The sequence below is a fragment of the Pleurodeles waltl genome, chromosome 7 (genome assembly GCF_031143425.1).
Source record: "Pleurodeles waltl isolate 20211129_DDA chromosome 7, aPleWal1.hap1.20221129, whole genome shotgun sequence".
NCBI classification, from domain to species: domain Eukaryota; kingdom Metazoa; phylum Chordata; class Amphibia; order Caudata; family Salamandridae; genus Pleurodeles; species Pleurodeles waltl.
This window is the reverse complement of record NC_090446.1, coordinates 539741932-539768806: the sequence shown is the minus strand read 5'-3', so window position 1 is coordinate 539768806 and position 26875 is coordinate 539741932. Positions and strand designations below refer to the sequence as shown.

At 46.4% G+C, this 26875-nt stretch overlaps 1 protein-coding gene across 4 annotated transcripts in view; it reads left to right on the top strand.

The window, feature by feature from the left end:
* LOC138304315 (transmembrane protease serine 9-like) overlaps window positions 1–26875 on the top strand; it is a 1357906-nt gene that overhangs the window by 1062339 nt on the left and 268692 nt on the right. For all 4 annotated transcript variants that reach the window (XM_069244270.1, XM_069244271.1, XM_069244272.1 and 1 more), the window contains one exon: window positions 1387–1422. In XM_069244270.1, the coding sequence (XP_069100371.1) occupies window positions 1387–1422 (36 nt within the window). The remainder of the gene's footprint in view (window positions 1–1386; window positions 1423–26875) is intronic.

Here is a 26875-nt window from a genome sequence, read left to right as displayed (position 1 = left end):
CAACAATTGTTAACATCTGCTGGCTACTGCTGTTTGTATGCTGTTGCATTTAGCGTTATTTTCTTAGCACATCAGATCCTTTTTGGATAGGGGGGTTTATTTTGAGCTACGAAAATAGAGATAAAGGCATTGTTACACAGCTCGCATAATTCCTCCTAATTTTGCTGTAATTAAGGATAATACGCCACAGCAAATTACGCAAATTACTCTCATCTGTATTTAAAACTGTCTTCCAGTCTGTGGACCCAATTGCCGTATCCCTTATTTGATAAAATAACTGACATAAAACAGGATCCAGATCTGTGGAAAGGTGTTAGTACCAATTAAAACTATAATTGGCGGGGCAATAGAACTTGCCTTTAAGAGGTAACCTGCAGTCTATGGCCCTCATTATGAACATGCTGGTGGTCTTTCTATTGACCGCCAGCCCCCCTGGGACCCCGCCAGCCGTATTATAAACATTCTGCTGGGCCGGGACATTGACGGCAGTGCCTCTGTGCGGCGGGTGCAGCTGCACCCGTCACGCAGAGCCGACCTGCGCGATGGGGCCCCCCCGCCAGGGAAAGGCTGGAGGAAATGGGATCGGATAATGATGTCGTCCACTGTCAGGCTGCCTGTCGGTGGCAGCCTGGTGGTGGAGGAGGGCCGCCTATGGCGGCCCTCCCTGTCTTCATTATGTGGCGATCTGGGTCGCCATGCTGGATGGCGGAATTTACTGCCACCGCCGGCATGGCAGCCCAGACCGCCAACATCATAATGAGGGCCTATGTTCTTTGTCAAGGCATGTTTGCAACTGGCGCACCTGAGCACTTTTTTCGTTTTTAATGTACTTTTCTAAAAAGTCTGAGGTCCGTGTTGGAACAGTACATTTAAAACACGGAAATGGTCGCCGGTGCGTCACGGGTATTACACATGCATGCAGGTACACAGGAGACCTATTTCGGATATCTAAGGTGAAAGGCGATATTTTCACACATATAGGAATTCAGTGAGCGCCTCATTAAGAAGGCCTAGGTCTCTATTACTATGCTTGGTGCCCTGATAAAAGTTCGTATTTATAACTCCAACATGGATTGTTAATATAATTAATCTGAATGTTACTGCTAGTCAATGATTTAATAGGTGTATAAAGTCCGACATAATATATTTTTAATCAACTCTATTAATGTCATGTTTCCATGGGTATTTGTTTCGTTTTGTGTTATATTCGTTATGCTGCATTAGCTTACTCATTCCCTAAAAAAGCAATACAACTTTTTCTGTGTGGTAACGTGACTGGTGCTCTTATGGAGTATATAGTATAAGTACATGGTATAATTGTTCTCTCAGTTTGAATTTCATATAGTTGGTAAATATATTAAAATCATATTGTTTTCCATTTTACAGGTTATACCTATGCTGTGAACCCAATCCCACCTGGAGGTAACTATATGTCATCTCTCCTTTTATTCTGAATCCCATTGTCATTGTGCAGGGTTGTTTGGTCGCCATTTGAAACAGGTGATCTTTTTTTATGGTAGAGCAGCGTATATAGCTATACTTGTGCCATATTTTTATAAATATGCGCTTATTAATGCTTTTTCATAGTTAAACTGTACAGTTACATAAGGTTAACATGAACTCTTAAATGAGATTCTCCCCCTCCTTTCCGCTCCACTCCCGCCCCTATCCTCCCTCCTAATACTGTCTCCATTTGCAAATTAATCAGTTACTCGTGTCAAACTTATTGTCTGTGCATTCCAGTCTGCCCCATTATGTATTTTAGGCGCCTGGCCTCTGTGACGTGTGGAGGTCCAGCAGAGGCGTAGCTTGGGTGGGAGGGGTGAATGGGGGGAGGGCGGCGGAGGTGTGTATGGGGTGTTGCACCCCCCTAATAATTGTATTTTCTGATCAGAAGTTGGGTACAGGAGCTCTTAGTCCGGTATGGTGAGATGTCTGTCGGGATTCTCCAGGACTTTTTACACGCACACAGACAAAAATGCGCACACACACACTCTACCTCTCTGTTTTGAAGGTCTTCAGAAATGTGAGTTATTTCACAAAAGATTGTATTTTCTCTCCAATTGCTCCTACCAATCAGCATCCTCTCCCTTTCCACTGCCCCACAGGCCTCTCTCATGCATCCTGCTTGTAGTATAAAGTATTTAAACATGATATGCCTGCCTGATTGTCGTAAAATCTGAAGCTCACTCCCCCTCCCCCCCAAATCTGATTGACCAAGATACGCCCCTGGTGGTGTCCTCACTGTTGGCTTGCTTACCCAGTGTGATGCATTTGGTGTTTGTAGGGGTTCCTGGGGTGGTTGTCGCTTATGGGGGCAGATAAGGTCGGAGTAATTTCACACCAGGTTTGTTGCTAAATGTCAGTTTTTTAGGTCGAGCATAGCAGCACTCAAGCACTGTTTTCCCGACATATTGGTATCTATGTGGGCTTTTAACCACGCCCACCGCACGCCCATCACTATCACTCATTCATGGGCCCTTTAGAAATTCATGTGCCTTTTAGAAATTCTTTGTTATCGTTGGTAAATGCTTTATGTTTGTCCCTCCTTGGGACGGTTTTGTTACCGCCTGGGGATCGACCCTGTTACATGGATAATTTCACGTTTGCTGATATGTTTGACTGTGAGCGAACTTCCTTTTCTTTTTGTGTGTCTCCTTCGCGAGCACGCTCATGGTGGCCGTGGCGCTTTGAATCAGCTCGCTTATGTCAACTGTCTTACTTTTAATTTTTCCTTTTGTGTCTTTTAGAGCTGCCAGACTGTAACCATTGTGCTTTTTGTATGTTTCATTAAGTTATTCACATTTGATTGGCCAGCTAAAAGGGTAAACACTGCATATGTTTCATGTGCTTAGTGTAAGCAGGCTGTAAATAAGCAGAATGTCTCATGGTTAGTGATGCAAGGCAGCATGAAGCGAAACGCTGCCTGTTTGTACAGTGTGTTTAGTGTGGGATGCCACATCACAGGCATGGACACTTGGCTATTGTATGGTGCTTAGTGTAGGCAGACTGACAATGTAAGCACTGAGAAGACATGGAGGGGGAAAAGCACTGACCACAAACTCTTCACTGCTTGTATCATGTGCTTAGTACAGGCAGACACGCAGAAATGAAGGAGGCACTGCACTGTTTGCACCATGTCCTTAACGTGGACAGGCGCAATTAAAAGCAGCATAGGCTGCACAACTTGCGGCGTATTGCTTAGTATGGGCAGGCACACAGGGAGTAAACACTGCACTATGTGCACTATGTTATTATTGGCAGGTAAAATGGACCGAAGGAGGCAGTGCACAGGTTACACCATGGGCTTAGTCAGACAGGCACACAGGGAGGAGACACTGCTCTGTGTGCACAGAGCCGTTATCTGCAGATATTATGGACTGAAGGAGGCAGTGCACAGGTTGCACAATGGGCTTAGTCATACAGGCACACTAGGAGAATATAGTGCACTGTGCTAACTGAGTGCTTTTGATTGGCTTATATAAGAGAATTACGTTTTTACCTTGTGCATAGTGTAAACAGACAGGGGAGATTGCACTGTTTGTAACATGTGGGCAGACACTCATGCACTGCATGTGACAGGCATCTCTCACTGTACTTACATTTTGGAGATGTGCTTAATGTTATGTATCAAGCAGAGACTTGTAACAAGCTCTTAGGTCCTTGGTAAATGTAGTACCTGCTTTGGGGACCCTAGACTGAACCAACTCTGTTTTATGGCCCTCCCCGCCACTCTTAGTCGCCTCCCTCGGCTCTATCATTTTTCTCTCTCACACTGAATTTCCACTACCAATAGTTCTCCATCGTTTTCTCCCATACCTTTCCCTTCTGGATATCCCCTCCATCCTTTCTCCGCCCCTTTTCCTGCTTCAACAGTTACTTTTCTTTCTCTGCTGCACCTCGCCTGTTTTCCCAGTGTGACTCTTTTGTTGCTCTTTTCTTCTCTTCCTATAATTAGCCTTCTCTTTCGGTGTCTCTGTCCACTTCTCTCTGCTCCTTTCTCCTTCTGTCCTTTCCTGTCTCCTACACCCTTGTTGCTCAAGTCTCTATCCATTTTTAGGTCGAGCACTCAAGCGCTTTGATCTGTTGTAAGTATTGTGGGCTTTTAACTATGCCCACCTCACGCCCATCATTTTCACTCGTTCGTGGGCTTTGTTTTCAAAACTCCTTTGTTATCATTGGTAAATGCTTTACGTTTGTCCCTCCTTGGTGAGGTTTTGTTACTGGCTTGCAGACTAGCCATGTTACAAGGATAATTGCATAATTGCCGATATGTTTGACAGTTGGTGAACTCCTTTTTCCTTTTTTGTCTCTCCTTCGCACTGATGGCGTCCATGGTGCTTTGAATTGGTTTGATTTTGTCAACAACTGTTTTACTTTTCATTTTCAATTTATTTGGCAAGAAAAGTCCAGTTTGGAATTTACAATGTCAGTAGCTCTAACTGAAGCAAATGTGGGACCGATTGCATTGCAGATGCTTATTGTTATTCATGGTGGCATTTCATCATCTTTCCCCTGATTTTTAAATGTTTGTTGGAGCGCTTCCCAGTGTTCAGCTCGTGGGTCTTTCTGTACCCCTACATTTAGCGGATATTTTCCTCCATATTCTCACCGTTCTCTGACTTGAGAAGAGAGGGGTGTAATAAACCTGAGGTAGCCCACCTGCAGAGTACATGGGGAGATACTCTTCAAACCAAGGCAGTCTTTCAGGGTGAAGATGAGAGGCTGCCGACGGAGCCCATCCGGACAGGAGCCTGGGGACCTCCTCCACCATGGGGTTCTGGGCAAGAGGGCCGTCTTTATTATCTCCATATCTTGTTTTAGATGGTTCATAACTAGCACAGGACCCTTGTGAGGGTCTGAACTTAAATGAAAGTTTAATTCAAATTAGTTAAAAAAAAGAAGGTAGAAAAAACGAGAAAGATTTTGGGAAGCAGCAATTCACTTACTGGAGAAGAATATTGTTGTCCTGTAAGTAAAGGAAGAGATATTTGTTTTTAACATATTTTGGAAATTAAGAGTTGTTATATTTAGTCTTGGGGTTTACATGAAATAAGACATGAAATACATACTATTAGGCAAGGATGTTGCATATAGACGATACTTGTGACAGATAGGTGTACACAGATGATTTTTCAAGGGGATCAGAGCCCAGACAGAATAAGGCTAAACAGACTTCCGTAATGGCCCATTCAGTACAGATTGGCTGAGGAATGAATAGACCAAACACTCTCATTTTCAACTTCTTTATGAACATCTGAATTAGGAGTTCTGAAGGCAATTTTCTGTCCAGAGTCTTGAAGGGAAGACTGGGAGTTATTTGCAGGTCTTTTCCTGATAACATTTCTGGATTTTAGAGCTTGGCTAGGATCTCGTTGTTTACAGCAGTCTGAGATGAAGAGGTTGTACACTCAAAGGTGGAGCCAGTGAGGATCTGTCATGGCATGAGTGATGCTAAATTTCTTCCAGCTTGTTATTAGATGGACTGCTTCTAGTGATGCTGCAGGGTGTTGGATAGGCCTGTGAGTAGGGAATTTCCACCAGTCAAAATGAGAAACTACCTGTACCTTGTCTGGAAGTAAGAAGCAGGTGAAAGGATTTTGATTTTATATTGGGTATGTTGGGATCTGTAATGGGCATCTTCTTTGTAATTTATTTACAATGGCATCCGGAACCTGAAGTATTTGGTGCAGTCAGTGAGGGTGACAATAAAAGATGTTCCCAGTATAAGTCAGTCCAGTTTATTTGATCAGATGGCATTAATGAAGGGAACGCACTCTGTTTTCACTGTGAGAATAAAGTCTGCATCTTACTTTCGAGATGGTACAGGAGCAGAAAGGATTTCAGATGCTCGGTACTCTTTGCTGGCAACACCGAGAGTAAGAGTTGAGTATTATTAGGATTAGAGTGTTTCAGTGCCTTGCTTTGCAACCAGGGATTTTACACTCTACGGGCTACATGAAGGCTACTCAAAGATAATCCAAATAACTCAGGACAGAAAGGATCTTGGGGAGAAGCCTCTTGGGATGGAGAAAACAGGAATCTCGTATTTTTAATTTTACTAATTGTCTACTGGGCAGGAAGGAGTTAAACCACTTCAGGTGATTGTAGATGTAACCAATCTCAATAAATAAGTAACCCTGGACCTAGTCACCGGTCACAATTATGACCACTCATCGCACTGTGGTTCCCTTCCCCTTGAAGAAAGATGTTCTTTCTTTTTTAGTGACCCTCACCCATTTTAGTAGTGGCATGCTTCCTCTTCGTGTCCACCCTAGCTCCTAGAGGCCAGGGTGGGCTCAAACGGCTGACAGGAGCACTTAGGGTAGATCCTACTGAGTTCTAAATAAAAATACCTTACTGGTCACCAATGTGTCCCTTTATTCGTGGTGCCAGTATGATTAAAATATAGCACATCTGGGAGGATCTCTAGGAAGATTATGGTCCTAGGACCCTAGCCTAAATTGGAATATTAATCAGTGTCAACATGTTTCAGCCCCTTAGAAGGTCTATAAGGTCCTGGGCTTTCATCAGAAAACATATATAATTTAGTGTTTCTGGGAGGTGCGTGCCATAGGCTACATGCACATATACTCATGGATTCACATGCTAACTGAAAAAAAATGTTTGAAAAATAAAAACATATAAAGAAACAAAACATTTAACACAGACACCGAAAAGACTTGCTCGTATACAAAAGTGTGCATAATTACAGGAATGGCTAACAGGCTTCTTCAATGTTCAGTATGCGTGCATTGGCCTCCACCCTTTTATTCAGAATGCTAGTTATACACCCACCACATGCTATTACATAGAAAAGGACAATTTGTCTAGTGCGAGTTATATCATCATGCATGGCTGCTGTGCTAGTGCAACACATCTAGGTACGATTGCACAGTGAGCAATGCTCAATCAATGCACCTGGGCATGTCGGTAGTATGACACTCATTGTTGCGCAGTACTGTACCCCACATTGGAATACCGCTTCATGTGGAAATGTGGAAAGATATCTCCTGTGCCGGTGATCTGCCATTGACAGTTGCATAAGTGTGTAATACTGTATCCCAAATTGGAATGCCATGCAAAGATTAGGGTAACTATCACACTTTGTAGATAATAATTCTTAGATGTAAGCTCACCCGTATTTAGGGAACCACCCTGCTATTCACGGAGGGGGAGGGGGCATGCCCCTGCAGTCACACACTGCAACATAACATAGCGTATTATATGTAATCAGCTGCCAGAGTCACCTCCTTGGGCAACACAGTGGCTCTATTGAGGCATTCAGTTCCTCCCCTGCCCACAGACTTCCTTCGTCAAGGGGACCGCAGTGCCTGCACTGCCTCTTCCTTCCTGCGGGTTCTCGCCACCCCTTGTGGTAAAGAGTCAAGCCTTTCGGGCCTTCATTTAGGCAGCCATACCCCCGCCATGTGACCTTTCCTCAGCCAATAGCAGACTGTCAGCAGAATCCTTCCAATATGGGCAATGCCCGGCCACTAGATCGTCCCATGTTTTTCCATCGCACCTCTGCTTGACAGTTACTATTTGTGAAACTATCTACCATATTTTAAAGGTTGGGGGTCACATTTCTAATTTTAACTCATCCACTGTGCCACTACTGGTCATACCTGGTGTCTGGGGTATTTTGTTACTGATTTACGGGGGGTTTCCAAAAACACTCAACCACCAATGGTTACGTTTACCCATACATGATTATTATAGAGCAGAGCGCATACATTTGGTATCTAGTACCATGGGTGACATATAATGGGTTGCTATAGTGGGAAGCCACAGCATGACGTCAACCCCACTAGTGTTCTCGGCAAGCAGAATGTTGCATTCAAAATTATCGATAAATATACTCTTGTGTATACCACTATTGCTGATTCATAAGCAGGGATATCCCTGCTGATATGTCCATGAGTACACCTTTATTAATATAGTGTGTAGTTCCTGAGTTCTATCCTATGCTGCACTAACGCGTCTGGCAGGGAGGCTGCATGGTCATTCTAGGGACTCATACCAGACTCTACCATAAGGTCAACCCCACTAGTGTTCCTGGTTGACAGAGTGCCACGGTATTACATCATTTAAGCCATACATATGGGTTTTCAGTCTGTAAATCCAACGTTGCTCCTTCTCCAGGACTACTCATGCAGATGACCAGATCTGTGTATTTTTTTCTATCACTGTTCATCTCAAATCCTTGTCATTATGTCCCATCTCTAAGAAATGGGCTGTGAGTTTGGTAGATGTCTTTTTGAACCGTATCGTGCATCTGTGCTCCCCGATCTGCAATTTAACCTTTCAGGTGGTCATGCAGATGTATTTTAAATGACAAGGGCATGTTTTCAGGTATACTACATTCTCTGTGTTACAGTGTGTGTGCGTCCTATGTTGCCAGGGTTTTTTTTAGGCCGAGATCTACTGTTTTTGAGGCTTTTGTTAGGGGGCAGACCAAACAGTGACTGCAAGGATAGTGTCCCTGTACAAGGGGTAAACCCCATAATTCTGTCTATTGTAAAGTTTGTGTCTCCTTTGGCCTGGTATGGACGAGATGGTCCCTGATGCTCCCATTCTTTTTTAAATGAACATAGGGTTTGTGAGCTCCAGTTTGTTAGAGTTCAGAATTCTCCAATGTTTCTTTATGATTTTCTTGATCTTGTTCAACTGATCATTATATGTGGTTACACATATGATTGCATCATTGTGTTTGGGGCTATCTAGTTCTAGTAATGCCTCCCTTGGGGTATTCTGTGAATGTTTTGGTGCTTACTCAAAGATGCGAGAAGGGTAAATCCTCGCCAGCATTTTCTTTGTCAGACACGTAGCTTCTGTTTTTACGTCCTCCGGCCCGGAACAGTTCTGTCAGAAACATAGGATTTGCCTTACTGGAAGGTTCTCTCTGATGGACTGGGGGTGGGCACTTCTGAAGTCCAGCATGCTATTTTTGTCAGTGAGTTTTTTGTATAAGCGGACAACTGGCCTTATCAGTGGTGACCTTATCATCCGGGAAAGATACCTCTTTCCAATCATAAATTGTAGTGAAAGACAAAAAAGCTTTTTTTTTTATTTAACCACTGACAAACCTTAAGTGTCTGTTTCTCTCCATGCCATAGCATAAAGACCTTATCAATATGTGGGTGCGAGATCTTAACATTCGATCTAAATGGGTTGTTCAACCAGACGTTGTTCTCTTCAAATTCGTGCCTTGACAGGCAGGCACTGCTTGCAGCAAAGGTACTACCCATAGGTGTACTGTAAGTACAACTGCCCTTCGAAGGCAAAAACATTTTCAGTCAGTGTCAGCCGTGCCAGACCCATGACCCAGGTAATGGAAGATGTAGCCAAGGCAGACTGATTACATGGCTTGCAGTGTGAAGAAGTTGTGATAATAGTACCAGAATAACGTGGAAAAGTGACTGTACTACATATCTTCATAGGAAAGAGGTATTGAGTACTAGAATATCATAAACGTATGTTTATAGGTTAGTATATGTTTCCTCAACTTCACAAATATGTATTTAGTCGAAATATTAAGAACAGTTACTGTTAGACTTTTCATCCTTGGCGTGGTCTCCCTTAACTTTTTGCCTCTGTTCCCCAGGTTGTTGATGTGTGCTGGACTCTGATTTTGCTGTTTTTGTTACTCTGGGCACTTTACCACTACTAACCAGTGCTAAAGTGCAAGTGCTCCTGTTTAAATTGTATGTAAGTGGTTCATCCATGATTGGCATATTTGAATTACTAGTAAGTCCCTAGTAATGTGCACTAGAGGTGCCAGGGCCTGTAAATCAAATGCTACTAGTGGGCCTGCAGCACTGGTTGTGCCACCCACATAAGTAGCTCTGTAATCATGTCTCAGACCTGCCACTGCAGTGTCTGTATGTGTATTCTTACACTGTAAATTCGACTTGGCAAGTGTACCCACTTGCCAGGCCTAAACCTTCCCTTTTCTTACATGTAAGGCACCCCTAAGGTAGGCCCTAGGTAGCCCCAAGGGCAGGGTGCAGTGTATGGATAAGGTAGGACATATAGTAATGTGGTTTATATGTCCTGACAGTGAAATACTGCCAATTTCGTTTTCACTGTTGCAAGGTCTGTCTCTCTCTCATAGGATAATATGGGGGCTACCTTTAAATATGATTAAAGTGTAGATTCCCCTAGAGAGTAGATGGACATGTGGAGTTTGGGATCCCTGAACTCACAATTTAAAAATACATCTTTTAGTAAAGTTGATTTTAAGATTGTGAGTTTGGAAATGCCACTTTTAGAAAGTGAGCATTTTCTTGCTTAAACCATTCTGTGACTCTGCCTTGTTTGTGGATTCCCTGTCTGGGTCAGTTTGACAGTTGGGTTGTTTTTCACCTCACACCAGACAGTGACACAAAGGGAGCTGGGGTGTGATCTGCATTTCCTGATTAGCCATCTCTGCTAGGAGGGAGGGGTGGAGTGGTCACTCTCATCTGAAAGGACTGTGCCTGCCTCTGACAATGCTGTCTCCAGCCCCCTGGTGTGTGTTTGAGGCCTTGCCTGGGCAAGGCAGGATTTCACAAGAAGGTGTGAGTCCCCTTTGAAGAAAGGTGACTTCAAAGACTAAAATGGGTATAAGAAGGGCACCCAAACTTACAAACTTTAGAAACACTTCTGGAATCAAGAGGAACCTCTGCCTGGAGAAGAGCTGATCGCTGAGGAACAAGTGCTGCCCTGCCTGTGACTGTGCTTTGTGGAGCTTTCCTGCAGTGCTGCTTCTGCCTGAGTAAGAGGGCAAAGACTGGACTTTGTGTGCCTTCCATCTTGAAGAAGAAATCTCCAAGGGCTTGATGTAGAGCTTGCCTCCTGTTGTTGAAGTCTCAGGGATAGCAAAGACTTCTTCCTGCCAGCACCTGGAGTCTCTGGAGAGACCCCTACTCTGCTCTGTGGTGCCCTTCCAGTTCCTGGGACCCTGAAAGGAGAGGCTGGCAGCCTAAGGACAAAAATACACGCACCGAGCACCGTGCGGAGAAAAGATCGACGCGAATCCGATCGCGGCTGAGAAAACGACGCGACGCCGGTTCCGCAGCTGAGAAACGACGCCGCAGGAAACGCGACCGAAAAACCGACGCCCGGAGCAGGAGAAACGACGCGCAGCATCGCTGACGGAGGCTGAGAGATCGCACCCTGCGCCGCGGGACTTTCGGATCGTCGTGTGGCTGGCATTTTCAACGCGCACCGCCGTGCCGAGTTGTTTTCGACGCACACAGCCGTGCAGGGTTACTTTCGACGCACACCGCCCGTGCGGGGTTATTTTTGACGCAAACCAGGTACATTTTCACGCTAGCAGCGCTAGTGTGGTGTTACAACTACCTAAAGACTCTTTTTATTTTAAACCTTTAAAAAATCACAACTTGACTGGTGTATGTTGGATTTTTGTCGTTTTGGTCTTGTTTTGTCTAGATAAATATTTCCTATTTTTCTAAACTGGTGTTGTGTCATTTTTTAGTGTTTTCATTAAGTTACTGTGTGTGTTGGTACAAATACTTTACGCCCAGCACTCTGAGGTTAAGCCTACTGCTCTGCCAAGCTACCAAGGGGGTAAGCAGGGGTTAGCTGAGGGTGATTCTCTTTTATCCTAACTAGAGTGAGGGTCCTTGCTTGAACAGGGGGTAACCTGACTGTCAACCAAAGACCCCATTTCTAACATTGGTGACCAGCGGTCGGGATTTGGACTTGTATTTGTACTTGACATACAGTAATTAAGTGTACACTACTGTGTTGATCTCAGACCACTACGTGACCACATACTACTAGTCTTGTGATTTTTGTTTTTTACTTGGACTGTTTTTCTCTGCATTCAGTTTCTTTTTTTTCGCTGATCCCGTGATTGACTTTGCTGAAACTTCATTTGAGAACTTGCTTTTCTGTTTTTGGAACTGTGCATATTTTTTTTAACCTCTCATCATGTCTCAGTCTGGAGATGCCCTAGCTGAAGCTGCTTTTGACTTGGAGAAATTGGAGAGTTACAAAGTGGCTCAGTTGAAGCAGTTTTGTAGTAATGTTGGCTGTCCCATTAAGAGCTCATCCAAGAAGGATGAGCTGCAAAAGGCGCTGAGGGCCTGGGTGACAGCCAAAGCAGCTGAGGGGCACACAGATGAGGAGCCAGAGGGGGAAGAGGAGTTGCAAGTCACTCACACTGATGTAGTGGGTGGGCCTGCTATGTCTCAGGGGAGGATCTCCAGGGCAGGTAGCAGTGTGTCCTCCAAGAGTCTGACACCTGGAGAGTTACAGGACAGACAGGCAGAGAGGGAGTACCAGTTGGAGCTGAAAAAGCTCAGTCTAGAGGGGGAACAGAGAAAGCTGACCCTTGAGGTGGAACAGAAAAAGCTGGCCCTTGAGGAAAGGAAGATAAACATGGCTCATGAGCTCAGTTTAAAAGAGATAGATCAGAGGAGTCAGTCCAGTAGGGATGGTGGCAGCAATTCTACAGTGCAGCCTGAGAGAAGGGTACACATCCCAAAAGACCTTGTGAGGGATTATAAGAGGGAGGATGATATCTACTTGTGGTTCAAGGGTTATGAGTCAGCTCTCCACATGAACCTGGTCCCTGAAGCTCATTGGGGGGCAGCCCTGTGGAAGCATTTTGAGGCAGAGGGGAGGGACACACTGACGGCCTTAGGGGATGCTCAGAGTCTCACCTACCCTGCCATGAAGGAGGCCTTACTTACCAGGTATGGTCTCACCCCTGAGCAGTACAAGGAAAAGTTTAGATCCTACAAGAGAAAGGAATCCCAAACATGGTTGGAATGTGTTGATTCTTGTTGCAGGTCACTGGATGGTTGGGTGAAGGGCAGTAAGGTAAACACGTATGAGGGGCTTTACAATTTAATTGCTTGGGAGCACTTGTACAGTTTATGTTTTCCAGAGCTGCGCCAGCACCTCATTGACAGCAAGCTGACTGACCCCAGGAAGCTTGCACAGGAAGCGGACCGCTGGGAGAGCACCAGGGTCCAAAAGAGGTATGGGGGAGACCACGCCAAGGGTGGGCAGGGTCCCTCTCAGACGAAAGGGGGGGGTAAGGGCAAACAGGATGAGTTCTCTAAAGGGCCCCAAACTGATTCCCAGGGTAAGGATTCCCAACCCCCCAGTGAAAAGAAGCCATGGTTCTCCAAAGGGAAGCCAATGGCAGGTGGTCCCCTACGTAAGTGCTATTCATGTGACCAGGTGGGTCATGTGAGGGGGGACCCCAAATGCCCCAAAAGTACACCGGCACCCACTGGTGCACCGTCCCAGGGTTTGGCCAGTGTAGCGCTTGGGGAGGAGTTGGTTTCAGGTGGGTGGGAACCAGCAGAAATGACCCTTGTCTCACTAGGGGACAGTGAGATGGTCCAGAGAAACCTAGTGCCTGATAACACTAAGAAGTACAGGCAATGGGTGACCATCAATGGACAGAGGGTGGAGGCTCTAAGAGACACTGGAGCCAGTGTGACTACAGTGAGGAGTCACCTGGTGTCTGAAGAGCAGATTGATCCCCGGGTACTTCACCAAGTAGTTGCAGTAGACAATTCTGAGCGCCTCTGCAGAGTGGCGCAGGTTCCCTTTGAATGGGGGGGGGTCTCAGGTTCCTGGAAAGTAGCTGTGAGTCCAACCATGCCTGTTGATTGTTTGCTAGGCAACGACCTGGAAGATTCCCCTTGGAAGGAGGTGGAACACAGGTCTCACTTGGAGATGTTGGGTCTGCCTGGGTGGGTATGCGTATCCACCCGGTCTATGGCAGCCAATCAGGGTAGTCAAGAGCCCCTGGAGCCTGAAACAGTGGCCCAGGGGACCGCCAAGAAGAGGAAAGGCAGGGGGCGCAGGAAACCCGCCCCAGAAGTTCCCACGGTCCGGGAGGAGGCAGAGCCTGAGGGTGATGCCCCGAACCTACAGGGGAACAGGTGGCTGAACTGGGGGAGGTCCCCGAGCTGTCGCAGTGGCAGCAGGAAGGGGGACCCACCAGGGAAGTATTCTGCACAGCGCAGAAGGAGTGCCCTACTCTTGAGGGACTGCGGCAGCAGGCTGCAGCCCAGGCGGCTGGCGGGGCGCCAGGTACTCACCTGATTTATTGGGAGGATGGCCTCCTGTATAGTGAGCCTAAGGTTCCTGAGCCGGGGTCAGCTCGTATGCTGGTGGTACCCCAGGGCTTCAGGGCCTTCCTACTGGGTTTGGCTCATGATGTGCCTTTGGCAGGACATCTAGGGCAGGACAAGACCTATAAGAGGCTTGTCTCCCACTTTTACTGGCCCTTGATGAACAAGCAGTCAGCTGCTTATTGTAGATCTTGTCAGACTTGTCAGGCAAGTGGCAAGAGTGGGGGGAAATGCAAAGCTCCCCTCCAACCTTTACCGGTAGTCAGTACTCCCTTTGAAAGGGTAGGAATTGATATTGTGGGGCCTCTGGATCCCAAGACAGCCATGGGCAACAGGTTCATCCTGGTCTTGGTGGACCATGCCACACGGTACCCAGAAGCTATTCCTCTAAGGACGGTCACCGCCCCCGTGGTGGGACGTGCCTTGATGGGGGTTTTTACCCGCATGGGGTTCCCCAAGGAGGTAGTATCTGATAGGGGTACAAACTTCATATCCACTTATATGAAGTCTCTGTGGAAGGTGTGTGGGGTAACCTACAAGTTCACCACCCCTTACCACCCCCAAAGTAATGGTCTGGTTGAGAGATTCAACCGCACCTTGAAAGGCATGATTCAGGGCCTGTCAGAGCCCTTGAGGCGTAAGTGGGACGTCCTCTTGCCATGCCTTCTGTTCGCTTACAGGGAGGTGCCTCAAAAGGGACTTGGCTTTAGCCCCTTTGAGCTCATCTATGGCCACCCTGTGAGGGGACCACTCAGTCTGGTGAAGGAGGCTTTGGAGAAAGCTCCTAGTAAACCACCCCAGGATGTATTTAGCTACATGCTGGCACTAAGAAACCAGACTGCCCGCTTCAGGAGTCTCGCTCAGGAGAACCTGGAAGCAAGCCAGGAGGACATGAAACGGTGGTACGACCAGAATGCCACTCTGGTTGAGTTTCAGCCTGGACAAAAAGTGTGGGTCATGGCACCAGTGGAGCCTAGGGCTCTCCAAGATAAGTGGACTGGGCCTTTTGAGGTGGTGGAAAGAAAGAGCGAGGTCACCTATCTGGTAGACTTGCAATCCCCCAGGAACCCCCTGAGGGTCCTACATGTCAACCGTCTCAAACCACACTTTGAGCGAACTGAGCTATCCATGCTCCTAGCGACAGATGACGGGGTGGAGGAAGAGAGTGAGCCTCTTCCTGACCTCCTGTCTGCAGGAGAGAAAGATGGGTCTGTGGAGGGAGTGATCCTCTCCCCCTCCCTGACTGAGGAACAGCAGAGGGACTGTCGCCACGTGCTGGGACAGTTCGCCTCACTGTTTTCCCTGATCCCAGGAGTCACACACCTGTGCACACATGATGTGGACACTGGGGACAGTACACCTGTTAAACATAAGGTTTACAGGGTGACTGACAGGGTGAGGGCTTGCATTAAGGAGGAAGTCTCCAAAATGTTAGCCCTGAGGGTTATTGAGCACTCCAGCAGTCCTTGGGCCAGCCCAGTGGTCTTGGTCCCAAAGGCTACTGCTCCTGGTGCCACTCCAGAACTTAGGTTCTGTGTGGACTACCGGGGTCTCAATGCGGTCAGCAAGACTGACGCACACCCCATCCCCCGAGCTGATGAGCTCATTGATCGGTTAGGAGCTGCCAAGTACCTCAGTACGTTTGATTTAACATCTGGGTACTGGCAGATTGCCTTATCTGAAGGGGCAAAGGAGAGGTCAGCATTCTCTACCCCCGATGGGCACTTCCACTTCAATGTGATGCCCTTTGGGATGAAGAATGCCCCTGCCACCTTTCAGAGGTTGGTCAACCAGGTGTTGGCAGGACTGGATGAGTTCAGTGCCGCCTACCTGGATGACATTGCTGTGTTTAGTTCCACATGGGAGGAACACCTGCAACACCTCTGGAGAGTGTTAGAGGCCCTGCAGAAGGCAGGCCTCACTATTAAGGCGAGCAAGTGCCAAATAGGGCAGGGTTCTGTTGTGTACTTAGGACACCAGGTGGGGAGTGGCCAGGTGGCACCCCTACAGCCTAAGATTGACACGATTCTGGCTTGGGAGCCTCCCAAGACCCAGACTGAAGTGAGAGCCTTTTTAGGTCTCACAGGATACTATCGGAGGTTCGTTAAGGGATATGGTACCATTGTTACCCCCTTAACTGAGTTGACTTCTAAGAAGCAACCCAAGAAAGTGATCTGGACAGAGGCTTGCCAGAACGCTTTTGATGCCCTGAAGGCTGCCATGTGCACAGCACCTGTGCTGAAGGCACCTGACTACTCCACGGAGTTTGTTGTACAGACAGACGCCTCAGAGCATGGTATTGGAGCAGTACTCTCACAGCTGAATGAAGAGGGCCTAGATCAACCCGTAGCCTTCATTAGCAGGAGGTTACTACCCAGGGAACGTAGGTGGAGTGCCATAGAACGTGAAGCGTTTGCTGTGGTCTGGGCACTGAAGAAGCTAAGACCCTACTTGTTTGGGACTCACTTCCGAGTTCAGACCGACCACAGACCCCTCAGATGGTTAATGCAGATGAGGGGTGAGAACCCAAAACTGTTGAGGTGGTCCATTTCCCTACAGGGGATGGACTTTACGGTGGAACATCGACCCGGTACAGAGCACGCCAATGCGGATGGTCTGTCCAGGTTCTTCCGCCTTAGTGATGAGAACTCCCATGAGGTTGGGTAGTTGCTCCCCACTTTTAGCTGGGGGGGACACGTGTTAGACTTTTCATCCTTGCCGTGGTCTCCCTTAACTTTTTGCCTCTGTTCCCCAGGTTGTTGATGTGTGCTGGACTCTGATTTTGCTGTTTTTGTTACTCTGGGCACTTTACCACTACTAACCAGTGCTAAAGTGCAAGTGCTCCTGTTTAAATTGTATGTAAGTGGTTCATCCATGATTGGCATATTTGAATTACTAGTAAGTCCCTAGTAATGTGCACTAGAGGTGCCAGGGCCTGTAAATCAAATGCTACTAGTGGGCCTGCAGCACTGGTTGTGCCACCCACATAAGTAGCTCTGTAATCATGTCTCAGACCTGCCACTGCAGTGTCTGTATGTGTATTCTTACACTGTAAATTCGACTTGGCAAGTGTACCCACTTGCCAGGCCTAAACCTTCCCTTTTCTTACATGTAAGGCACCCCTAAGGTAGGCCCTAGGTAGCCCCAAGGGCAGGGTGCAGTGTATGGATAAGGTAGGACATATAGTAATGTGGTTTATATGTCCTGACAGTGAAATACTGCCAATTTCGTTTTCACTGTTGCAAGGTCTGTCTCTCTCTCATAGGATAATATGGGGGCTACCTTTAAATATGATTAAAGTGTAGATTCCCCTAGAGAGTAGATGGACATGTGGAGTTTGGGATCCCTGAACTCACAATTTAAAAATACATCTTTTAGTAAAGTTGATTTTAAGATTGTGAGTTTGGAAATGCCACTTTTAGAAAGTGAGCATTTTCTTGCTTAAACCATTCTGTGACTCTGCCTTGTTTGTGGATTCCCTGTCTGGGTCAGTTTGACAGTTGGGTTGTTTTTCACCTCACACCAGACAGTGACACAAAGGGAGCTGGGGTGTGATCTGCATTTCCTGATTAGCCATCTCTGCTAGGAGGGAGGGGTGGAGTGGTCACTCTCATCTGAAAGGACTGTGCCTGCCTCTGACAATGCTGTCTCCAGCCCCCTGGTGTGTGTCTGAGGCCTTGCCTGGGCAAGGCAGGATTTCACAAGAAGGTGTGAGTCCCCTTTGAAGAAAGGTGACTTCAAAGACTAAAATGGGTATAAGAAGGGCACCCAAACTTACAAACTTTAGAAACACTTCTGGAATCAAGAGGAACCTCTGCCTGGAGAAGAGCTGATCGCTGAGGAACAAGTGCTGCCCTGCCTGTGACTGTGCTTTGTGGAGCTTTCCTGCAGTGCTGCTTCTGCCTGAGTAAGAGGGCAAAGACTGGACTTTGTGTGCCTTCCATCTTGAAGAAGAAATCTCCAAGGGCTTGATGTAGAGCTTGCCTCCTGTTGTTGAAGTCTCAGGGATAGCAAAGACTTCTTCCTGCCAGCACCTGGAGTCTCTGGAGAGACCCCTACTCTGCTCTGTGGTGCCCTTCCAGTTCCTGGGACCCTGAAAGGAGAGGCTGGCAGCCTAAGGACAAAAATACACGCACCGAGCACCGTGCGGAGAAAAGATCGACGCGAATCCGATCGCGGCTGAGAAAACGACGCGACGCCGGTTCCGCAGCTGAGAAACGACGCCGCAGGAAACGCGACCGAAAAACCGACGCCCGGAGCAGGAGAAACGACGCGCAGCATCGCTGACGGAGGCTGAGAGATCGCACCCTGCGCCGCGGGACTTTCGGATCGTCGTGTGGCTGGCTTTTTCAACGCGCACCGCCGTGCCGAGTTGTTTTCGACGCACACAGCCGTGCAGGGTTACTTTTGACGCACACCGCCCGTGCGGGGTTATTTTTGACGCAAACCAGGTACATTTTCACGCTAGCAGCGCTAGTGTGGTGTTACAACTACCTAAAGACTCTTTTTATTTTAAACCTTTAAAAAATCACAACTTGACTGGTGTATGTTGGATTTTTGTCGTTTTGGTCTTGTTTTGTCTAGATAAATATTTCCTATTTTTCTAAACTGGTGTTGTGTCATTTTTTAGTGTTTTCATTAAGTTACTGTGTGTGTTGGTACAAATACTTTACGCCCAGCACTCTGAGGTTAAGCCTACTGCTCTGCCAAGCTACCAAGGGGGTAAGCAGGGGTTAGCTGAGGGTGATTCTCTTTTATCCTAACTAGAGTGAGGGTCCTTGCTTGAACAGGGGGTAACCTGACTGTCAACCAAAGACCCCATTTCTAACAGTTACTGATTAACAGGACAGTGGTTGCATGTTTTTTGCAGCAAGGGCTGAACTGTTGATTATACTTCGGAGTAGTTGCTGCTGCAGGAAGTGCACAGATCATCCCACAAGATTTACATTAATGAATCACATCTTGAATACTCACTAACACGAAAGACAAATTAAAGGCTCTCATAGGGTAACAACCTACATTGAAATTACAGAACAAAAGGTAGGATGAAAGATACTCAGCTACCTCCACCGCAGAAGTATTAAAATCCCACTAGCAACTAAGCATATCCTGCTGAAAAAACATGTTCAAAATAAGCATATCCTCCACAACACCATGAAATGAAAGCACTTTTTACCTTCGGGTGTTAGCAAATGGATTTCTTGACTTTCAGGCACAGACGCCTCAATGTTCTGATCTTTTTGTTGCGTCTTGTATGGCGGGTCCCACAAGGTCCTGAATTTTATTATCAGGGCCGAAATATATTCGTGTGGAGGCATGTGAGCATACTTGAACTAAAGTCCACTAAAGTGCCTAAACGGGTAAGCCAGGTGGGTTTAGGGATATAAATGCCTTCCCGAATCCCCACCACAAACCAGAAGTGATATTTTTTTCGGGGGGAGAGATTACCCATGGGTCTGATGCCCCAAAGTCCCCCTCTCAGGTAAGAGATGCAGGGTTGAAGTAACAAGCATTTTCAATGCAACGGGTCTCGTATTTGTTCGAGTTAGAGCTATTAGCGTTGTAAAGCAAAAAAAACGCAGCTCAATCGCGCTATGTAAAATGCAGCGTGATCGCGCTGCGTGGAAAATAAACAGATAAAGTAGTCTTGACTCCAGGTTGAAAACATCGAGGCTCGTATGTTTTTGGTACTTTACCGGTGATGTGTGGGTGGGCTAAACACCAGAAAAGGCATGACGTATGCATGCCTTTCACAAATGAAAGCAAGCGGATTTTAAAAAGCAAGCCCACGAAACAATGTAAGTGACTGACTTGGCATGGGCGTGGTATGAAACCCAAAGAGATATTACAGAATGGATGGAGCACTTTGTGCTCGCCCATAAAAAAGGAGGGTGTGTGCGGGGCCTGGGAATGCATCACTAAGCTCCTGCCCGCTAACTTGTGCTGTGCACGATGTGGGCAGGCTCATTTTCTTTATTTTTTATTTTATTTTATAGAACTGCAAACTGAAGCAGTTATGTGAGGCTTTTCAAATAAGAAGGAAACAGAAGTTGAACTGTCCAAGAGAAAGTAGCACAAATATGTTTACCCAGATTCTGTAAGTTTCTAAACGTAGTCCCCAATCATGCCTAGCGCTGAACACATGTGAGACAGAAAAACCCAGAGGAGACGATCTCCAAAAGCAGAGCAATTTTAGATAGTCTTGATTCCTGTTCCCAAATATATTCCTCACCTTATAGTGAGATGGAAACCTCTGGTTATCACATCAGTATTGTCATGAAAAGATAACATTTACATGTTATTATTGAAGCAATGTGTAGAGCAACAGCATAAATTACTCAAGAGTTGATTAATAAATGGGCGGACAGCCTGTCTCTCTGCGAAGGAGACACGGAAAATTATTCTGTCCTCCTGGTGGACTGACCACCCGCCACAGTTAAAATGACCGCCAAGCAGGACATTATAATGCATTGGCAGTAACTACTGGTACTGTGCTTCCTGACATTGAATTTCACTGTTTGAACAATTTTCTTTTTTTCATTTTCAAAAAGAAAATCCCAAAACGGGACGATCCATGACCGGCAGGACACAGCCAAGTAGATTATCCATGCAGTTATCTAGATCAGCACTCTTTCTGGTCAATTCAAGTTAGAGATCAGCACACTGTTACCAACTGTTGTTCGCACTTCGCATATGAAGGAGCAGTCGGGGACAAGACAAGAAACTGACATCAGCACCGTGGCTCCACAATATCACTTCCGGAACAGCATGGAGTCAGCGTGGAGACACATGGTGACATATCAGTGTGCTGCAGCAATGCTGCAAATTTCTTCCGACCTATGGTGGTGCCTGGGCTATATTTTAATGTGAGGAATCTGCAGTTAGAGTATTCACCAGAAAGAGTGTCAACAGCAACTTGATCTTTCGGAGCACTGCTAATGGTTCTTTTTCCTAGGGTGTGCCTTGTTTGTTTGATTTGCTCACAGATGCATGCCTTGCTTGCCATTTAAAGATGTTCTTTGATGGCTAATGGGATAGTTTTATTTGAGTGTGTTTGGATATCAGTGATATATTTTTTTATATGGGAGTTGAAGTTGTGTTTGATGTTTTTGGGGGCCTAGCTGAGGTAAGCCCCTAGAACTTTTTGGCCAATTTGTTAGGAGGTCTTTTTCACATCTTCTTAGAACGTTCTTGAATAGTGATGATTTGGGTCCACATTGTACTCACAGAATCAATCTTGCAACTCATACACTAAAAGGAATTACTCAAGACCAATTTATAAAAATACTTCAGATTTGTATGTCATTTTTAAGACCAAGATTATCAAAATTGGCTAAGTACTTTTCGAGATAAGATTTTTTCAAATTATCCAGCTGTGGGGTCCAGTTCGGGAGTTAGTGGCTGCTCAGTGACATAACCCTCACTGGCTTGCTGTTTTCCCAAAGTTTTAGAGTGGTTCCTCCGCTCTGGAGGGAGTTCCCTGGGGACTGGGAAAGCCTGGAGTTCCTCTGGGGTTTCTGTATAGTTGTCCAGCAGCTCCTCAGCGGTGATTGTCGGGTCCTGGGTGCAGCAGGCGGGGTTTGGCGCTTTTTCTTTAGTGCAGCAGGTCCCCAGTTCTTGTGCTTCGGACCTTCTTGGAGCTGGTCTTCTTTTGTCCGTCGAATCTAATTTCTTTGTCTAGGGATGCCCCCTAAATACTGTTTTTAGTGGGCGTTTTAGTGACCAATGGGTCATCTACGTTAGGGTGTCTACACTCAATAAGTGACCACTTCCTTTGGGGAGGGGTCACTTTCCTATACCTGATTGGCTATTTTCCTTCTATCCAAGATTGAGGAAAATGAAATGAGTGTCCACCTCACAGGCAACACCTTAGGGGCGGTGCATGCCAGGTGGGGCCACTCCTCCTATCCTTTGTTTGAATTTCCTGCCGGTTCTCCCACCAAAAGTGGGGGTTTGCAACAGGGGTTGCCATCTGCTGCTAGCAGCAGGCCTGGGGGTTGAGTTTCAGAGGTGGTAAGTCCTTTGAAGCTCACCGTCAGGGCAGTTAACATTCCTGAGAAAGGGGGTGTTGGCACCTCCACCCAGGAATGGCTTTGTTCTCCAACCCAGTTAAGATCCTCTCACCCCAAGGTTATAGATCGGATGTTTGGCGATGGCAGGCTAGGTAGAACCAGTCAGTAACCATGCCAGGGTAGGTAGCTTTTTCAAGGGGAACCTCTAAGGTGACCCCTGGGTACATTTTATGATAAATCCAACACAGATACTAGTGTGGATTTATTATTGTCAGTTGTTTCATACCAAACAACCCAGGGTTCAGAGTGGCCATCATGTTGCTGTGAATCTCGTAGTGACCAGTGTCCAGCACATGTATTTTAAAATGGCTGCTCCATTCACTCACTATGTCCCAAGTTTGTCAAGGACACAGTGAGGGCATATTGCTCATGCAACTATGCCCTCACATGCAGTATTGTGTACCTTGCCTTGGGGCTGGAAGGCCTGCCAGAGGGGTGACCTACCTATATTGCATGCAGTGTGTAGTGGACAGGGCACAAAAGCAGTCTGCCATGTCGAGTTTTAATTTTAGGTTTGCATCTGGGCACTCAGCCTGCAATGGCAGTGCTGGGTGCACCTGAATGCAGGGCCCTAGAGGGTGGCACATGCAGTGCCGCCGCACTCAGAGGCCTACCCTTAGTCCCTTCTGCCTTGAGCACCTAAGTACCATTTACTAGGGGCTTATTGTGGCAGCCAAAGGTGTCTCCAACTGTGACAATGTATCACAACAGTTTAGGGAAAGAGCTCTGGCCCAGGGAACCTGGTTAGCAGGGCTCTGAGCAACAACAACCTCTATGCTACATCATACACCAGGTGAAAAGTGGGGGCTAAGCATGTAAAAAGAAGCCTTTTCTCACACTATCCCCCCCCCCCAAATGAAAGAGGATGAGACTACCCTTTCCCTAGTGAGTCTTCATCATCTAAGTGTAAGAACCTGGAGATGCCATTTGCATTGGCATGGGCAGTCCCGGGTCTGTGTTCCACTTGAAAGCCCATTCCCTGTAGGGAAATGGATGACCTAAGTAGTTTGGAGGTTTCACCCTTCATTTGTTGTAACCATTTGAGAGGCCTGTGGTCAGTCGGAACTATGAAGTGAAAGCCAAACAGGTATGGCTTTAGCTTCTTCAGGGCACAAACCACAGCAAAGGCTTCCCTCTCTATGGCACTCCACTTTTTTCTTCTAGAGAGTAGTTTCTTGCTTTTAAAAGCAACTGGCTTGTCATATCCATCATACTTTTTCTGGGAAAGGACCATTCCTCTCCCCATTTCAGAAGCATCTGTTTGGACTATAAATTGCCTGGAGTAGTCTGGTGCTTGTAGGACTGGAGCAGAGCATATAGCAGTCTTCATAGTGCCAAAGGCCCTTTGACAACTCACTGTCCAGTTAACCTTTTTGGGCATTTCTTGGAGGTTAGTTCTATGAGGGGGGCAACTATGGTGCCATGAACCATCACAAATCTCCTATAATCAGTCAATCAAGGAATGCCCTGACCTGTGCCTGGGTTGTGAGAGGTTCCTAAGCCAGGATGGGCTGGGTCTTGGATTGGAGAGGTTTCACTTGGCCTCCACCAACCACATAGCCCAAGTACATATCTTTCCACTGCCCTATCTGGCACTTTCTGGCCTTGATAGTGAGGCCTGCCTTCTGCAGAGCCTCAAGGACCTTCCCTAGGTGGATCAGGTGATCCTGCCAGGTGGAACTATACACAGCTGTGTCATCCAGATAAGCTGCACTAAATGTTTCTAGTCCAGCAAGAACTTGGGTCACCACATTCTGGAAGGTGGCAGGTGCATTCTTCAATCCAAAGGCCATAACAGAGAACTGATAATGCCACTATGAGTAGAAAACGCTGACCTCTCCTTTTTCTCCTGGGGTCAGGCCAGTCTGCCAGTACCCAGAGGTTAAATCAAAGCTACTCTGATATTTGGCTGCCCCTAGTTGTCAATGAGCTCATCAGCTCTTGGTATTGGGTGTGCATCTGTTTTTGTGACAGAAATGAGGCTTCTGTAGTTCACACAAAACCTAATTTCCTTATTCTCTCCCTTGGAGTGAAGCTTGGGGACTAGAACTACTCAGCTAGCCCAGGGACTCTCTGAGGGTTCAATGACACCCACATCCAGCATCTTTTTAACTTCTGCCCGGATGCTCTACCTGACATAGTCTGACTGTCTGTAAATCTTATTCCTGACAGGCAAGCTGTCACCAGTGTCTACATCATGGGTACACCAATTTTGTTTTTACAGGGGTCAGAGACAATAACTCAGCTACTGGTTGAGGACTTGCATGCAGTTAGCTTGCTGCTGTTCTATGAGGGTGTCTGACAAGACTACTCCATCCACAGATCCAGCTTGTGGGTTGCTGGAGAGGAGATCACGGAGAGGCTCACTCTCATCCTCCTTTCCCTCATCTGTAACCAACCTACATTCAAAAGAGTATCTCTAACATATTTTAACCAGGGGAGAGATTTAGAGCCGGGAAGAAGTAATACATCCCTAACAGCTTCCTGATAAGGGAGTAACTCAGGAGTTGGCCAGAGTCTTTGCCAAAATAGTAAGGGCCTAATCCACACTCCCTCTTTAATAGGCTTAATGCCCTGATCAAGCCTAAGTGGTAATAGTGGGGTACTAACAGGAAGACCCACTAACTAGCAAAAAGCCATTCTCAGCAACAACGAGTTTACTTACATCCTGATGCCCCCATAATTCAGCCCCATAGAGGGCATTCCCCAAAGCCTGTGATCTATATGTATAGGCGAATCTAAGGGGCAGGAAGAAGAGGCTCGATGAGCTCCAAGAATTGCCCCTACACACTGCACCATTTTCAACCATCTCCTTTCAATGTGGGCCTTCCATTCTAGATTCTCTGTCAAGGTCAAGCCCAGGTGGACAAACACACTAACCCGTTCCAAGGGGACTCCTACAAGTTGAGGGCTCGGTCTAGTTACCAGGTCTGGGTTTATTATCATGTATTTGGTCTTCTTGACATTCATTTCTAAGTCCCTAAGTACAAAAACTCTCAAAATAAACTAAAATGTTTTGCAATCCCATAGGTGATTTAGATATCAGAAGGGTATCATCCGCGAACAACAACGCAGGAAGTTTGAGATTGGCCAACCTGGGAGCATCCCCTTTGCAAAGATTCAAATGATCAACAAGCCCATTAACATATAGAGAAAAAAGTGTAGGGGCCAGAACACAACCCTGCCTAACTCCACGGTCCACCGAAAAAGGATCAGTCCGATCGCCTCACAAGCTGTACCACACTTGAGCATAATCGTTACTATGCAGCCTGATAAAAATACCCAGCAAGTCCAAAGGGACTCCCATTTTCCCTAGGATCTGCCATATCTTGAGGCGGGGAACCAAGTCGAATGCGGAGGGTAAATCGGCCAAGGCAATAAAGTCAACTACCCCCCAAGACCGCTGTTTTCCAATAAATCAACAGGAGTCTGAAGACCATGTCCACCGTGCTTGCTCTCTTGGAATCCAGCTTGGAGATCAGTCAAAATATCATTACTTTCCATCCATGCTTGCAAGCGATCAAGTAAAACTGAACCAAATAACTTTTGTGAGCAATCAATTAGACTGATAGGCCTACAATTCCGAGGGTCATTCCGGGAGTGTTTCTTATAGATGGGAATAATTTTGGATCCTGTCCAGAAGGGAGGAATGGGTCCACCTGAAAGGATGTTATTAAATACTACCAGGAAATATGGGCACCAAACACTCAGCTTACTTAGATATAAATCTCCAGGGACTTCATCTAGCCCAGGCGTTTTATTGGATCTTTTTTTTTGAGCAGTTGCAGCTCTTAATTCATCCTCAGTGATAGGAGAGTCAACAATATTCTCACATTTGCCAAACTCACCACTCTTCAAACTTACTTCCCACCAATTGGGCTTTTGGGGTGAAACAATACCCTCCCTATCAGCATATAGTGAGGAGAAATTTGCTACCCAGTCTGTTGCCAGTACGTTGGTTCCCACTTTAGAGACACCATCCCTACTCCCAGTTGAAACCAGATTCCAAAGGCTGTGAGCATCCCCGGTCCTATTGGCTCTCCCATCTTACCATTTCCCATTCTTTTTTTGAGACTAAAATATATTTTTTGTAAATAGTCCTCCGAATTTGGATTTCTCCTTGATTCAGCACTTTTATTGCAGTAATTAAGGCAGTCCAGAAATCCGTACATGCTCTATTATACCATGATGCAGGAACCCTCCTATTCAAGGATCCACAAAAGGCCTAAAAGAAAATATCCTTCAGTCCACTAAATAAATGATTGTAAATGTAGCTAATCCATTTCCCACTGATACTCTAACCACTGTCCTCCTCTTCCCTTAGGAGGGCATCAAGACTTGAAGTGACCTTAGCATAAATACCTATCATTATCTTCGGTGAACCTAGCACAGTGGGCCATTTTACTCCGTGCTTATTACTAGTTAAGCACAAACCAGTTGCTGAAGGATCTCTCACACTACCTTCCCACCCCAGGATCCATAGATCCACCCCAAGGCTCAGAGCATTATGATCACTAGCCTGGCAAGGGATCACAGCGATGTCAACCACTGACGACCAAATCCTGTCATCCACTAAGAGATAATCAATCAGGCTGGTGCCAGGAACCCGATTAAAAGTATGTTTCCTGTCTTTGTCAGCCATTGTTCTCCCATTGCATGCACGTAACCCTTGCTTCATTGTAAATGCATTTATTTGCA